Source organism: Ovis aries, chromosome 5 (assembly GCF_016772045.2).
Source record: "Ovis aries strain OAR_USU_Benz2616 breed Rambouillet chromosome 5, ARS-UI_Ramb_v3.0, whole genome shotgun sequence".
NCBI classification, from domain to species: Eukaryota; Metazoa; Chordata; class Mammalia; order Artiodactyla; family Bovidae; genus Ovis; species Ovis aries.
In genome coordinates, this window is record NC_056058.1 from 63,915,717 (window position 1) to 63,932,398 (window position 16,682).

Below are 16,682 nucleotides of genomic sequence, written 5' to 3' on the forward strand. Positions count from 1 at the left end.
CAAAAAGTCTAGTATTGCTAACATCAAACTACTATATTTCCTTCGCTATATTCCAAATACATTGATTAACATATTCCCAGGTGCCTAAGGATATGGAGGCCTGGCGGCAATCATTGACTCAACAAGAAGAAACCGTCCTGTGCTAATTAAGACTCTCAAAATACTCCAAAACTCTCTGTGCTGTTTATGGTTAAGAGGTAGTAAACAATCGTGTGGCAGGAGTATGGATAATGCTGTCACACAAGCTAGTCTGTTAGCAGAGAGATTTGACCTGAGACATCCTTGTCCCACCCAGAGCAGGGAATTAGCAGCAATTATTGACACAACAAATGAAAAAACCCTTCACCAATATAATTCCTAACCAACACACTATACTAATAATTTCTAACTCCCCAAAAGAATTTGCCTTTAATAAGTCTAAAACATCTCATGCCTCTCAGGTTGGGAGGCTGTAAACAATCAGATGTGGCCGGACGAAACCTATACAGGTGGGCTAGATAACCTTCAGAGAAGTCCGTAAGCTGAAACACTCTTGTCACGCCCAAGGATTTTTATTGCCTTGGGGCTGCACGTTTACTCCTTCTCCAAGAAAAACAGTTATGGAGGAGAGCCCCCCGTAAAGTCAGAGGTGTAGGTGAGAGCGTAAAACAGATTCTGGTTTTGGGGTTAGATGCTCGGGAACAGGGGGTTTCCTGTGGCTTGATCACGCCTCTGTGTATGCCAAGCCTCCTTCCTCATGACCTTTGCCATGGGCGGAGTTCCTCACGCTGGCTCCTGGCATAGCTAGCAGTGATTTAGTATTCCATATTAAGAAAAAAATTAACAGCAATTTTCTTGATCTTTTCATTGATACAGAAAATATTCTAGGTTTATCTTTTTGATAGTTAAAAAGATTGTTTCTTATCTATTTGCTTCTTATTTATTTTGTTTCTTTATTTATTTGCTTATCCAGAAGCGCTCCTGGATGGGCTTCCCTGGTGGCTCAAATGGTAAAGAATCTGCCTGCAATGCAGGAGCACTGGGGGTTGAATCCCTGGGTCAGGGAAGATCCCCTGGAGAAGGGAATGGCAACCCACTCCAGTATTCTTGCCTGGAGAATTCCATGGAGAGAGGAGCTTGGTGGGCTACAGTCCAGTGGGTTGCAAAGAGTTGGACAAGAGTGAGCGACTTTAACTTTTTTCACTATAAATACCTTGCTGACTAACAGGGAACAATTTGCTCACCTGGCCACATAGTTTACACACTGTGTCATTATTTGCAGTGTTCCTTAGAATTTTCAGTCTGCTAGCTGCAAACATTTAGAAAGTTAGTATTACCTCTTGTTTAAAAGAGGGCCAGATAATACTTACCATTCTGTCTCATTCTGTTCTTCAGCATTTGGAATATGTAGTTAAATAATAGTAGATGGGCAATGAATAAATCCTATAGCAGTAACTTAAAATGAATGTCATCAGTTTAGACCACTCCTTTATTTTTAAGAGTGTCTTCCTAATTTAGCTAGTACAAATATCCAAACAATGTAGGCTCCTGTAGATACTATCTTACATGTGACTTCATCCTGGTAAAGAAAGTAAGTCAGAAATTAAAGGCTTTTAAAAATACATATACATATAAAATAGTCATATCTTGTTAAATTGAGCTTGACTTTTTATGTGTTTCTGAAGAAAGCTAAGTTAAATAAATTAGTAGTGAAACTGTATCAAAACTGTTTGAACAGTCACTTCTATGAGAGGCATGTTTTTAATATGTGGATTAATTGACATACTGATCATATGTTATTCTCATGAGTCATTAATGTGGATCCTCTATTAGGTGACATTTTTTGTTGCTGTTTGTGTCATTATATGCATTTAAAAATAAACTTTACAAGTTACTAATTTAGACATTTCATAATTTAGACATACTTTATTTGAATAGCTGTTTTGGACATTATATTCTAATGTAAGTTTACCTAATTTTACTGTGTAGGTTAATTAATAGCTATTATGTTTAACCAGGCCTTCTGACCTCCAAATTTGCCACTTTATCTATTTGCCATGGTAGGTTTATTTACTGAGACTTTATCTGGTTTACCTTTAGAAAGTGCCCTTATACAGTGCACGTGCCTCAAGTAAACGTTGAGCTTTTTAGTTTTAGAAGACGATGGTTGAATAACTTTCACCTTTTCTGGTAAACATTTGATTCCTTTTTTCCCAGTGTTTTGCCAGGATTACAGTGTCTTTTTCTTTTTTTTAAATATTTGAAGATGATTATATACAATTCAAGTTTAACAATATCTCACCATGGGAAACCAAGAGTTGAAAGGTTTCTATATAAAAGATTTTGTTGAGTATTAATTTTGCAGATTAATATTATCAGTCATGACAGTTCTTTCCTCTCCTGTGCTCCCCAGGACAGATTATTGCTGAAAATGTAATTAGACTGTTGCTATACTTTTCAGCCTGTCAGCTTCTACTGCAACAGAATTGAAATCTGCTACATATTGAAAGATGGCCACTTGAGACTAACTGGTGTTTCTAAGTCATTTGTAAACTTCTAGCAGGGCTCAGAATGTTAAAAAGTTCTGCGGTTTCTCTGCTGTTACTTGCCTTGAATTGCCTTGAAATCGTTTTTCTGATTTTTAAGTGGCAGTGTGGTGTAGTAGTAGAAAGAGTGTGGGGTTTAGAGTCATGAGGAGAACTTTAAAGATAGACCTGCCAGACATTGTATTAAGCCCTTCACATACTTCCCTGGGTGGCACTAGCTTTGTCTCTTACAAGCTTTGCTATCTTGGACAAGTCGCTTGATTTCTCTGATTTTCATTTTGTAAAAGATTTATAAAATGTTTTGTCTCCCAACTCATAGAGTTAGATCATATGAAATAAAGGGCTTGAAAAATGCTTTATGAACTATAAATTGTGTAATGGGTGATTGATGAAAAAATTCAGTGGGATAAAGCTACCTTCTATAAATCAGTTCAGTTCAGTCGCTCAGTCATGTCCGACTCTTTGCAACCCCATGAATCACAGCATGCCAGGCCTCCCTGTCTATCACCAACTCCCGGAGTTCACTCAGACTCGCTTCCATCAAGTTAGTGATGCCATCCAGCCATCTCATCCTCGGTTGTCCCCTTTCCAATCCCTCCCAGCATCAGAGTCTTTTCCAATGAATCAACTCTTCTCATGAGGTGGCCAAAGTACTGGAGTTTTAGCTTTAGCATCATTCCTTCCAAAGAAATCCCAGGGCTGATCTCCTTCAGAATGGACTGCTTGGATCTCCTTCAGTCCAGGGGACTCTCAAGAGTCTTCTCCAACACCACAGTTCAAAAGCATCAATTCTTCGGCACTCAGCCTTCTTCACAGTCCAACTCTCACATCCATACATGACTACTGGAAAAACCATAGCCTTGACTAGACGGACCTTAGTCGGCAAAGTAATGTCTCTGCCTTTGAGTATGCTATCTAGGTTGGTCATAACTTTTCTTCCAAGGAGTAAGCGTCTTTTAATTTCATGGCTGCAGTCACCATCTGCAGTGATTTTGGAGCCCCCCCAAATAAAAACCTAATATTTACTAAGATCTTACCATGTGCTAGGCGCTGTATAGTACTTGGTTCACATAGGTTAGTTTATTTAATCCTTATTGTAGTTTTAGGTGTTAGGTACTATTGTCTTCATTTTAAAGAAGAGACTTAGCCAGAAACTGGTGAAGGGCCTCGGGCTCTGTAATTGGTAAATGGTAGAGTGGGAATTCAGACCCCGGTAGTTTGATTCTAGAACCTATGTTCTTCTTCTAGAACCTATGCTCTTCACCAGACACCCGCAGTATTGGTTTTCTTACAAAAGTAGCTGTATCATCCGTTTTTTCATTGTTTTCCTCACTAACAAGAAACTTTCTTTTTGTATGCTTTGTTCTTTTAGCCAGCTAAATGTTTTTAAAATACTTTCATTTAAGTCTTTTACTATTCACCTGTATAGAATTGCAGATATTGTCACGAACTAGCCATTTTGCAGTTTGTTTCTCCCTTAGTAATCTTTATGACAGTGAGACTTTGGAAAAATATAGCTTTAAATAGGGGAAAAAACAGTCTCCATATTCTTGATAATGTTTTTATTTCTTATGGCAGTATTTCATTAGGCATTAGAAAGTAAAAACCTTATTAATACTGTGTTACTGTCATTTTCGGAGAAGGCAATGGCACCCCACTCCAGTACTCTTGCCTGGAAAATCCCATGGATGGAGGAGCATAGGCTGCAGTCCATGGGGTCACTAAGAGTCAAGACACGACTGAGCGACTTCACTTTCACTTTTCACTCTCACACATTGGAGAAGGAAATGGCAACCCACTCCAGTGTTCTTGCTTGGAGAATCCCAGGGACGGCAGAGCCTGGTGGGCTGCCATCTATGGGGTTGCACAGAGTCGGACAGGACTGAAGTGACTTAGCAGCAACTGTCATTTTGATAGGCTTGTTTAATTTTTTTTTTTTTCCTGTTTGTAAGGAAATCTACCATTGTCGAAGACAAATAAAGTACAGCAAAGACAAGATGTGGTATTTGGCAAAATTGGTAAGCTAAAGTGACTGTTACCATATAATACTTCGGGAAAGAAGGTTCAAATTTTATCCTAGTAGTTGAAAAAAACCAAAAACCGAAAAAAAACTTGCCTGTTTTCTCCAAAAAGTGAGGAATATGATTACATTTTCAGACATTTGGTTGGTAATCCAAAAATGATAGCTCAGAAATTAGTGATTTTGTTCAGTTTTTACCTCCTGAGAATCTCAATCATGTTAGATTCATAGATATTTAGAACAAAGGCATCAAGAACCTGGCTACAGTTAGAGAATCTAGGAAGCAGACTTACATATCTGTAAAAGCTGATTCAACCTGTTTCAAAACTGTTGCCTTTTAAGTTTTTTACCCAGAAAATAAAATTTATATAGGAGAGAAAGAAAAAGCAGCAAATACATGTATAATAATACATTTATTCTGTAGGAAAAAGATGCCTTTTATGCCTGCTAGCGTCCTTGCCAACCTATGATCTTTCTTTGTCATGTCTGCTCTCTTTTATTATTAAAACTATTAAAATCCAGGTTAGTGGTTGAAATTTTTAAGTTTGATTTTAACTTAAAGAGAGTGATGGTGTACCTTCTCAAACGTGTATTTTTCTCCATTGCATTTATTAGCTATTTTTATTTTTAATGAAAAAAATTTTCCCTAATTTTACTGAGATATAATTAACATGTAACTTGTTAGCTATTTTTAGAAGTTACTTGGATTATGTAAGGCTTTTACTTTTCACTGAAGTGGCAATACTGACTTTGTAAACCAATTTATTTATTTTCTCTTTGTCTATTATCCTTTAATTCTAGATACGAGGAATGTCAATTGACCAGGCTCTGGCTCAATTGGAATTCAGTGACAAAAAAGGAGCCCAGATAATTAAAGAGGTAAACTAAGATTGGTGGGGAAAGAACACATAGTTGTCTTGCAGATGTTAGTAAGCTTTGCCTAAATCCGGAATTAGCTCATTTAAGTGCAGAGTTTATATTATACAGATTCAGGGTACTCAGTTTTATGAATGTTCTTATACGTTAGGGATGTTCTATGCTTTAAGTATTCTTTTTCCTGAGATGCTTTTATTTGTACCACAAAGTCATTTATATGCATCTTATTTTAAATTATTGGGTCTTGATACATTATTTTAGAAGAATTTTTGTCAATTCCACAACTGAGAGCTTGGGATTTTATAACTAATTGAGTGGAAAAAGCACTGGACTGGAACTCTGGTGACTTGGTCTTATCTTTTCTCTGACAATTTCTGTTGTGACTATGGGCAAGGCACTTGTCTAGTTCCATTTTTCTTATTTGTAAGAAAGACCTCTCTAGCTCTAAATGTAGCTGATTCACTTGGTGCAAATATACTGTTGGTATTTGTGCTGACTCATTCTAGGCACATGAGTGTTTTGTTTCAGAAAGCTGAGTTGAGGACATCTGGGGAAATCAGCATTACTTCAGTTAATTTTCACATTAAGTCAGATCTTTTAGTTTAGTAGTTGAATAGCTGAGATGGTTAGATTCAGACTTCTAAGAGGCTCTCTTGTAACGCCTCTTATTTATTTCCATTCAGAATGCAATTCTAAGTATCTGTTGTGTACCCAGCTTTGTACTGCATTCTTCCTCTTTAAAGGTCAAAAAGATCTGCTTTCTGTTATTTCTGACAACTATTGTCCTGTTTTAAGAAATGTGTTCTGGAGAAAGTTAATTCAAAATATTTATGGAGTATAAATTTAATAATTCTTTTTTTGTTTGTTTTGTTTTTATTTTTTGGCTGTGCCATCTGGCATGTGGGAATCTTAGTTCCCTGACCAGGGATAGAACCCGAGTCCCCTGCATTGAAAGCTTGGGGTCTTAACCACTGGACCACCAGGGAAATCCCTAAACTTAATAATTCTTCAAGGAAATTTTCAAATATGATTTTCTCTATTTGTCTGATGTTAATGGTTATTTTGCATCCAAAGTTTAAGAATTTTCAGTAAGATTTAGCTCTTGAGCTTCTTGAACTTTTTGACAATGTCTGTGACTCAAAGACATAATGCTCATTACCAGGGTTTCTGCTGCTAGTACTGTTATCTCCGCCTCTACAGCTTACACATTCCATTTAAAACTTAGCAGTATCGACTGTGTTCTTTGCATTTGCAATTCTTGTCTGAGGAAGGAAACTCACTGTATCCATTCTCCTTAGTACTGTTATCATTTGATACTCTCTTTTTAAAACTGACTATAATAGGAAAGCATGTGATTAGCAGTCATGTAGAGATAACAACAAGAAATGAGAAATTTAATTCTGTTCTAGTTCAAGGTCAGCCATATGAATGCCTTTCTTTTCCTTGTTAAAGGTTCTCTTAGAAGCACAAGATATGGCAGTAAGAGACCACAATGTGGAATTCAGATCCAATTTATATATAGGTAAGATCTCTAATATTCTTAGCTTTGGAAAGTATTTTCTAGTAGTGGTGCCAAGTTCTTTACCTAATAACAGTCTTTGATATCTAAATACTTTGGACTATGTTTACCATTGGAAATTGCTGGTAATAGCTTATTTTTCAGTCTCCAGCATGTGAATGTTAAGTCTGTTGTAATGGTCCTAACTGCTTTATTTTTACTTGTTCTCTAATGAGACTGAGATCATGAAATCTATTGCTGATAGTTATTAAATAATGGATATCAAGATGATACGTAGAGTGGTCCTTTACTCATAATAAGAATGTAGCTGATTTTTAAAAAAATGAATTCTTTGTCAACTCGAAAGAGATATATAAAGGATCACAGTGGACTTAGACAGTCTTTATAGATAATGTGCCATGCCAGGCGCCTCATCCATAGAGGTATCCTGTAAGTTAGCCCTCCTAGTACCAGAATGGAAAATCATCTGTTGAATTACAAAAGCCAGAGGACCTTTGAAGACTTAGTGACCCAGATGTGTTGGTTCCTCTTTGTTCTTAACATCCTAAAGCATTAGCTCTAGTTTTGTAGGCTTGCCTCACATCTATTTAATGGAAGTGAAAATGTTTTGGAAGGCATGGAGTACTGTACAAATGTAAAGGATATTTTGGTAGCATACCTTCATACTGATCTTTTTTTATAAAGAGATCAGTGTTTATTACAAAGCTCTTCCCCACCCCACCCCAATAAAATGGGGCATAGGTTGGAGTTAATGCAGCAGTTACTCCTGACTTCAGGAGTTTTATCACCAAACAGAGATGTTGATGTCAAAGCAAAATTTTCTCAGTCTACCAAACCTACATATAAGAAGGACTATTTTACTAAAGATATTTCAAATTCAAGATATGGGAACTGCTGCTCTCCACACAGAGGGGAAAAGGCTGAATCATTATAGTAGAAGTTAGCTGCTGTACCTTATAGTTTTTCAGCAATTAGCATTTTAAAAGATCATCTAAATTCCACTTTGTCACATAACCTCTGCCCTACTGGAGATGTTTATTCTGGTTAATATCTTACCTCACCTCACCTGAAATTCACGCTGGCAGCTACAGCTACTTCTGAAATTTAAATGAGTTACGATTTTCAATTGAAACATCTTATTTTAAAGCTGAATCTTGTAAAATTAATTATATTCTGATACATGCATAGAGTTAGAGGGGAATCAAAATGGCAGCTAGAAGATGCAGGCCACAGTAGTTAATCATAAGCATTTTCTTCTGGGAGAAGCATGAATAAGTAATGCTGGAAGGACCCAGAAACACTGGAAAAGATGAAATGGATAAAGGGCAAGACCATTTGCTTAAAACCTCTTGGTGACCTTTCCTGCTCCATGACTGAATATCAAATGACATTTAATTAATTTTATTCAATTTCATAAGAATATTGGCTTCTTAGCTGATTGGCAGCATTTCATAATGTAATTCAGATGCAGGTGAAATGGAATTTGTGTTTAAATCCGTTTCAGTAGTTAGTATATATAGTGAGAGGGTGAAGAGCTTAATCCTGTCTTCCCAAATGAAGGAGCAAAGTCCAATATTACCTTTAAGCAGAAATCAACTTAACTGTGAATGGTCCTTTAATGTACTGGCTGCTTATGCACATTTCTGCTGAGAAACCTCTGCCCCTCCTGTACCTTCTTTTCATCTAGTTCTGGGTCAAAATCTCTTTTCTTAAGTAGGGCTAGTAAGTATGGATTTGTCTCATTATTTTAAAAACTCATTTGCTAAGTGTTTTGTTGGCTAATTTTGTTATGAAGGAAAAGGAGATGAGTACCCCCAGGAAGACTAAGTATCTGACCACAACACATCATGCAGTTTATCCCTGTATTTGCTAAACTTCCCTGATATGAATTGTCTGAGGTTCTAGAGTTGGACACAACTGAGTGACTTTCACTTTCTCTTATTAAAAAAACAGATTCCCAGTCCTCACCACAGACTGAAACCCCAAGGGAGAGGCTTGGGTAAAGTCTATTGATTCTTACCCATAAAATGTGGAAACTGATTGATCTTATAGTCTTTGAGAAGGCCTAGATATTTCATTCCATAGACTTCTTTTAGAGTTTGAAAGCCTAGTTATTATTGACTGCCAGTTTGGCTCAGCAAAAGCTCTTTCAGTCCCCTGAAATAAGTAAGTCCAGACATTATAAGGGATGTACTTTTTTGGTAGCATATGTTCTCATTATGTGGTAATTCCTTCAAATGCTTGTCATCAGTCTAAAGCTCATACCTGGTGTTGCATGACCATAGACTTTGAAAGTTCATTTCCTTTTCAAACTTGTAATGATGACTGATGACACAGTGATAGGCCTTAACAAGTGGACATGGACTAATAAAATGCCATTGCTCTGTGATTCATAGCATCTTAAAGTGGTTCACTTCAGGGAAAGTGAATGACTGACTTTGTAAATCAGTCTTCTGGGCTAAGACTGATGAAGGGGAAAGTGGGGAGGATTTCTGAAGTTAATGTTAAGATTCCCATTAAGCTAAATACAAGTAATCAGAAATATTGAGAGTATTTTCAATACATGGTACCTGCTGGGCAATATCTTTGAAGGTCATTTCTTCTTTTGAGATATCTTACTGTTTTTTCTTTCATTCAAAAAATATTTGAGTGCCTGCTTCCCTGTTAGCTCAGGCTGTGTGGTTCTGCTTGTGATTCCGGATACCTGGATTTGATCCCCGGTTTGGGTTGGGAAGATCCTCTGAAGAAGGAAATGGCAACCTACTCCGGTATTCTTGCTTGGAGAATTCCATGAACAGAGGAGTCTGGTGGGCTACAGTCCATGGGGTCAGAAAACCCCATGGACCAAAACTGTACATATTAGTACTGTGTGTACTTGGGAAACCATGAAATTTAGTTTAGAATTTGAGCAATTTAGCAGAGATGTCTCTTCATGGGAAATAGATGGGGAAACAATGGAAACAGTGACAGACTTATATTTTTGGGCTCCTAAATCACTGCAGATGGTGACTGCAGCCATGAAATTCAAAGATGCTTACTCCTTGGAAGAAAAGCTATGACCGACCTAGACAGCATATTAAAAAAACAGAGACATTACTTTGCCGACAAAGGCCCATCTAGTCAAAGCTATGGTTTTTCCCGTAGTCATGTATGGATGTGAGAGTTGAACCATAAAGAAAGCTGAGTGCTGAAGAATTGATGCTTTTGAACTGTGTTCTTGGAGAAGACTCTTGAGAGTCCCTTGGACTGCGAAGAGATCCAACCAGTCCATCCTATAGGAAATCAATCCTGGGTGTTCATTGAAAGGTCTAATGCTGAACCTGAAACTCCAGTACTTTGGCCACCTGAAGCGAAGAACTGACTCATTAGTAAAGACCCTGATGCTGGGGAAAATTGAAGGCAGGGGATGACAGAGGATGATATGGTTGGATGGGATCACCGACTCAATGGACATGAGTTTGAGCAAGCTCCAGGATTTGGTGATGGGCAGGGAAGCCTGGCTTCACACTCAGCAGAAACTTGAAATTTGTTTGTTGAGTGAGTGAACGGCACAGTTTTGGATCTGCCGAAACTGTGCTGTTCACTCACTCAACAAACAGAAATTCCAAGTTTCATGTAGAACAAATTGCTATTAAAGTAGGCATCTACATACTGTTTCTGGAGAAGGAAATGGCAATCTACTCCAGTGTTCTTGCCTGGAGAATTCCAGGGACGGGGGAGCCTGGTAGGCTGCCGTCTTTGGGGTTGCACAGAGTCGGACACGACTGAAGCGACTTATCAGCAGCAGCAGCTACATACTGTTTCATTTTAATTGACATAGTTCTGTACTAAAGTAGTTTGAAACTCAACATACATACTTAGTGGAGGAGAGACTGGAGGAGGTGAGACCGTAAACCAATTTGGAATCTATACTGTAAGCCCTGATTTCGTTCAGATCTGAGTGGTTGTGTTGTGTATTCCCATTCCAGGGTGTGGTGTTTGAGAAGAATTAATGTTTTTGTTTTGACATTAAAAAGTGATGGCATTATATGCATGCAGGTTAGGCAGATGTTATTTTATGGCCTAAAGAGGAAACCATGGCTGGCATTTCATAGGTTCTGAGTGTTTGCTATTAGGTATTTTGGGAGAAATGGAAAGGAAATGGTAGTTAGCATGGACCCTGTAGCCCTGATCGCTGTGTTCTGATAGATTATGTAGTGTTGCGCAGTTAGCTAATTTTGATACTTCTTTCCCTGGAGTGTAGTAGTCCTTATTCTCAGAGCATTTGGAAATTGATGCTCAAATTGGATAGAGTAGGAGTTTTAGATAAAATTAGCCATCATGTTTGTAAAATCTTTTCAGAAGTTTCTACATCCTTCCCAGTGTCATTGGTTTTATTTTTAGGATTCCTCCTGACAAGTGGATTCAGAGCACCTGGAAATACTTTCTATTATAAAGTGATCTGTGTAATACTGGTTTTTGTTTGGAGAAACTAAAAAAATTTTTTTATTGAAGTATAATTGACATGCAACATTATGTTAATTTCAGGTGTACAGCTGGATGATTCAGTATTGCAAAGTGATCACCATAACAAATCTGGTTAGCATCTGTCATACATTGTTACAGGGTTGTTTTTTTTCTTGTGATGAGATCTTATAATATCTCTTCTCAACTTTCAAATATGCAATATGGGTATTATTGACTATAGTCACCATGCTGTACATTACATCCCCATGGCTTATTTATTTTATAACTGAAAGTTTGTACCTTTTGACTCACTTCATCCATTTCGCCCACCTGCCCCCTACCGCTATCTTTGGAAATTCTTAAAATTCATTTCTTTAGTGCCCAGTAGATGAATTTGATAAATAGGGAGTTAACGCTCACCTTATTTCACTGAAACCCTAGGCAGTTTTCTTAGTCACTTTCATCCTTAGCTTTCTCTTTGGCAAAGCTAGGGATGGTTCTGCTGAAATCACTTCACGAGAGGTTTGTGGTCAGAGGGTTGTGGAGCACATGCTTTGACATGGTCTCTGTAATATAAAGTTCCGTCACAGTAAGAATAAAAGTGGTGAGTATGAAAGTGAATTAATTTGCTCCGTGTGCTATAGATTTTGCCTTTTTAAAACGCTTATTAAATTAACTAAAAATGTAAGACTAAATTCAGAAGGTAGTTACTATGATTTACCATGGGTGAACAGGTGAATAGATTACTTCTTATTACTATTTAAAAGATTTCTTCAAATTTTGTAGGGTCAAACCTTGAGATGTAGGATTGGGACAGGGAGATGAGGGGATAGATGTGATGCAGGAATTCGTAAACCTGACTGTGAATCAGAGTTGCCTGGATTGGGGGATGTTGTTTGCTCAGGATATAATTTCCAAGGCCCACTCCAAATATAAGTTAGAATATCAGCATCAGCATTTTAAATGTGTTCCCTAGGTTTGTTTGATGTAGTAGCCTGAGGATAGCATTTGGGAACCATTGATTCCAGAGGCTTCTCATACAGTTAAAGTAAAATCAGAATGTTCTTCCCACAACCTCCAGGGCTCTGTGTAATCTTGTCTTCATCTCTGATCTCTTCCCCTTATTTGTATCACTCTGCGCCTTGCCTACTGTGCTTTAGCAGGTTCTGGTCCTGAAACAAGCCAAGGATGTTCTTACCTTTGGGGCTTTGCGCGTGCTCTTTCCTCAGCCTGGAACACGTTGCCCTTAGGTATTTGCATGAGTGATTCATTCTGGTCTTGGATCAAATGTGTCTTCCTCAAGGATGCCTCTTGACACCACCCAGTCTGAAGTTGTCCCCACAACACCCTCTCAGTCTCTGTCACATCACTGTTTTTGTTTTATTCATAGTGCTTGTCACTAACTAAAATGATGGCGTTTGTTTTCTGTCATTCTCCTCCAGAGTGTCCACTGTGCGGAGCCAGGGCCCTTGCTGGTCTTGTTCACTCTTCTCTAGGACCTGAAATGGAGCCTGATCTGTGAGGAAGAACTCAGGAGATGCTTGTCTTTAGATAAGCTGCTCTAGCCAGCCAGCGAGCTCATGTAATCTTAGAATCCAGCTGAGGAGAAGACAGAAATTTCTCAGCCAGTCAAGCTGTAATCTTGCAGATACAGTTATGGTTGTTTTGTGTAATTCTCTTTTTCTTCCCTGTCTAGCTGAGTCCACCTCAGGGCGAGGCCAATACCTGAAACGCATCCGATACCACGGCAGAGGTCGCTTTGGGATTATGGAGAAGGTTTTTTGCCATTATTTTGTGAAGTTGGTGGAAGGCCCTCCCCCTCAACCTGAGGCACCAAAGACCGCAGTCACCCACGCCAAAGAGTATATCCAGGAGCTTCGCAACCGGACCATCATTCATGCTCTGTGATGGGACTATTCAGACTCCATGGTGTATATATTTTACCATTTATTTCTTAAAACCAACACAAATTAAAGACAAATGCTTTCTGTGAATCGTTATTGAATTATTGAAATATGAAGTACCACTGCTGGTTTTATACGAATATTTATAAATCTCTGTCCATTTTTTGAGAGCCTCTGGTTATATTTTATGTATTTGCAACTAGGAAGGGGAAATCAGTTTTAAACAGCTATAGTGACAGACTATATAATTCAGAAGGCTTTTTTGAGTCCCGTTTGAAAGGAACGTTAGCTTTGTAGCTAGTGCCCTGCAGGTGGTAGTTTTGATACCAGACTTGAGTAGAAAGTTGTAGGATAAGAAAGCTTGTCCTTATTATTTCACTTGATTTTCCTCTTGAGACTAAGGGAGGTGGTGGAGGGGAGCATGCCTGCATGTTGTTTCAGTGCAGTATTTTAGAGCGTTCTGTGGTTCAGTTTTTCCTTTCACTGTTGGCATTGACTAGTGGGTGAGGGTTTATATTACCCTTTACTGTTTTAGCTGAAACTTGAAATTATAGGAATTTATTAGGTATATTAATCTAAAACTCCAAAAATCATTTAACTTATAAAGTTTATTTTCCTTAAATAATAACAGTTTTTATGTCTCCTTCCAACAGTGCTTTCTGTTGCTTGGCTATCTTGTTTAGGATTGATTTTTCAGAGTGAATTCAATCAGAAGAACCAATCTCAGCCTTGCATTCTAAAATAAGGCAGTAGATGGCACTCACTTCCCTCTTGTTAGCAGAAATTGTTGAGAGTATTCAGCACTCTGTCCACGGCCCTAGTTCAGTGTTTCTCTAATGTTTATATGCAGAGGAAGAACCTAGGGTGCTTATTAATGCACACTTCTGGGTCCCTCTCCACCCCTCTCCCCCAAATATTCTGATTCACTAAAAATCTGTTTTAAATAAGCACTTCCAGATGATTCTGTTTTCGGGAACTGCACTTCGAGTCAAATGAAGAATGTAGCTTCAGTGCCATGTTTTAAGATGGCATTAATAATAGCTACTATTTATTGGGACCTCATTATTTGACATGCTCTGTGCTATATTTTACAAATAACCATCTCTGGGTTACACAGTTTGTAAATATTGGACTGTAATTTAAACTCTAGGGTTAAGTTATTCATGCATACCTAATGAATATACAGGAATATTTCTAGGCCTCTGCAATTAACCTAATGTATGGGTAAAAAAGGCAGAGGGCTCAGTGAATAAGTCACTGAGGTGTCGGGCAGATTCATTCTGGGTCCTGAGGTATTATAGCATGGAAGCATGGAAATAACACTAGAGTGGTGGGAGGTAACCTTTGTTCTAGTCTTGGCATAATCGCTAACCAGAAGTAAGACTCTGGGCAGATTTCCTCCGTGCTTGGCCTCCATTTAATTTACCTAGAAGATAAGAGGCTCAGAGTTGTCTGGAGAACACCTTCAGAATCACTTGAAGGGCTTGTTAAAAGATCCAAATCCCTGGGCCTCACTCTCCGACTTAGTGAGTCAGGGTTTGGTGTGGGGGAACAGGGGTTTACACTGGTAACGAATGCCCCAGTGATGTATGGCTAAGAATCCCTGGACCGGAGGGTCTCCAGGCTTTCCCTCGGGGCAGATGCTCTATGAGTTTTAGTCTCAAGAGTTTTTACTCCTTGGGTGTGACTGAAACACACCAGGTGGTGGTGTGGACTCCGTAACTATAAATGAGCATAAATGAGGATGCTACTTCATCTTAAAAGTGTTTTGAAATAGGTAAGAACAAAACATCTTGGAGTCTAATGAAGAATGTTTGCTTGTAATCTAAGATTCAGCCTTGATTTGGAACGGCTTCTGGTATGATAAAGTGTACTGATTGCTAGCCTTCAGGACTGGGTACTGTTTTAAACATGGTGTATACATTATCTCAATGAACCTTTCCCATTATGACTGTTGCTAAGTACATCTGGTTAGTTTCCATGCTGAAATTAACTTTACATGGTTCAGAAACTGATTTCTTCTCTTTAACAATATCTGAATGCTTGTAATTTCTGTTTTTTCCCCAGAGAATTATGATAGATTTACACTTTTTTTTTGTTAGTGTATAGCGCATTCAGGAGGGCTTTGTAGGTGACTCAGTGGTAAAGAATCCATCTGCCAAGCAGGAGACGTAGGTTTGATCCCTGGGTCATAGAGATCCTCTGGAGAAGGAAATGGCAACCCACTCCAGAATTCTTGCCTGGGAAATCTTGTGGACAGAGGAGCCTGACGAGCTACAGTCCTTGGGGTCACAGAGTCACACATGGCTGAGTGGCTAAACAGCAGCAACAGCACATTCAGGAGTTGCACCGATCACACGTTTAGCTGAATAAATGATCAAGTGATGAGCGTACCCAGGTAAGCAGGTGAAGAGAGAGCGCATGGTAGCAACACTGGGTCTGCTTCATGCCCCTGCCCTGTCACTGCCCACCTCTCTTCCCCAAGGCTAGCCATTACCCTGGCTGTCATATGATAGCTTTTTTTTTAAGGTAAGCTTTTGTTTTCTTCAGCTCAATTTATTGGGCAACCATTCTATGCCTGGTGCTGAGGATACAGGTACTGAAAAAGGAATCAACCGCTGCTCGTGGAGCTCACACTGTACTGGGAAAGGAGTAATTCAGTAATTACAAGGGTTCACTGTGCTGAGTGTTATAAGAATAGAGAAATGGGGCTTTGGGAGTAGACATCAGGGCACCCTGGAAAACTCCCTTTGGGTTTTGGGGAAATTAATTTTAAAGAGATGTAGTGAGGGGAAAAGGTAAAAATTAAAAATGTCATACAGATCAATAAAAGGCTATGTTGTCAGGCCAGTTTGGGTTTTGTCAACTGTATGAACGTTAGGACCACTTCATCCTATCAGAAGCTGAGAAGTATATAGCATGTGTGATGCAGAGCGGAGTATACTGTCTCTGGAGCTGACTCCGAGTTATCAAACTGTGAATGAGGCTCCAGCTAACCTTGAGGGGAAGGACATGTGAAGTGAGTATACGGCAAACATTGCAAAATAGAATGGATGTGTTTCTCCACAAGTGATGAAAATGATTGGATTTTTCCCATGGATTTCATTTTAATGCAGATGTTGTAGTAATAATTTTAGTTGATTAAGAAGAGCTCACTCACGTGTGTAGGTTTAAAACAGGAAAGGTTTTGGAGTGGGTGAGCTTCCAGAAAGATTCTAAAGCAGGACAAAATTACATAGATGACATTATTAACACTTCTAGGAATAGGCCCCTCTTCTCGGCCATTGTCTGATGTAACTGTCTAGGGTCCAATCTCTGTATGAGATAGGTTTTAGCCTTTAGTCTTAAGCAAACTGGCCTACTGTGAGTTACGTTAGTATACATCTTAGGAT

At 38.6% G+C, this 16,682-nt stretch overlaps 1 protein-coding gene across 5 annotated transcripts in view; it reads left to right on the forward strand.

Annotated features, from left to right (window-relative positions):
* The window catches only part of MRPL22 (mitochondrial ribosomal protein L22), a 40,314-nt gene extending 26,934 nt beyond the window's left edge, over positions 1–13,380 (forward strand). For all 5 annotated transcript variants that reach the window (XM_042250669.1, XM_004009010.5, XM_004009009.5 and 2 more), the window contains 4 exons: positions 4,478–4,543; positions 5,347–5,424; positions 6,874–6,943; positions 13,083–13,380. In XM_042250669.1, the coding sequence (XP_042106603.1) occupies positions 4,478–4,543; positions 5,347–5,424; positions 6,874–6,943; positions 13,083–13,294 (426 nt within the window). In that variant the 3' untranslated portion in view covers positions 13,295–13,380. The remainder of the gene's footprint in view (positions 1–4,477; positions 4,544–5,346; positions 5,425–6,873; positions 6,944–13,082) is intronic.
* The last annotated feature ends 3,302 nt before the right edge of the window (positions 13,381–16,682 follow it).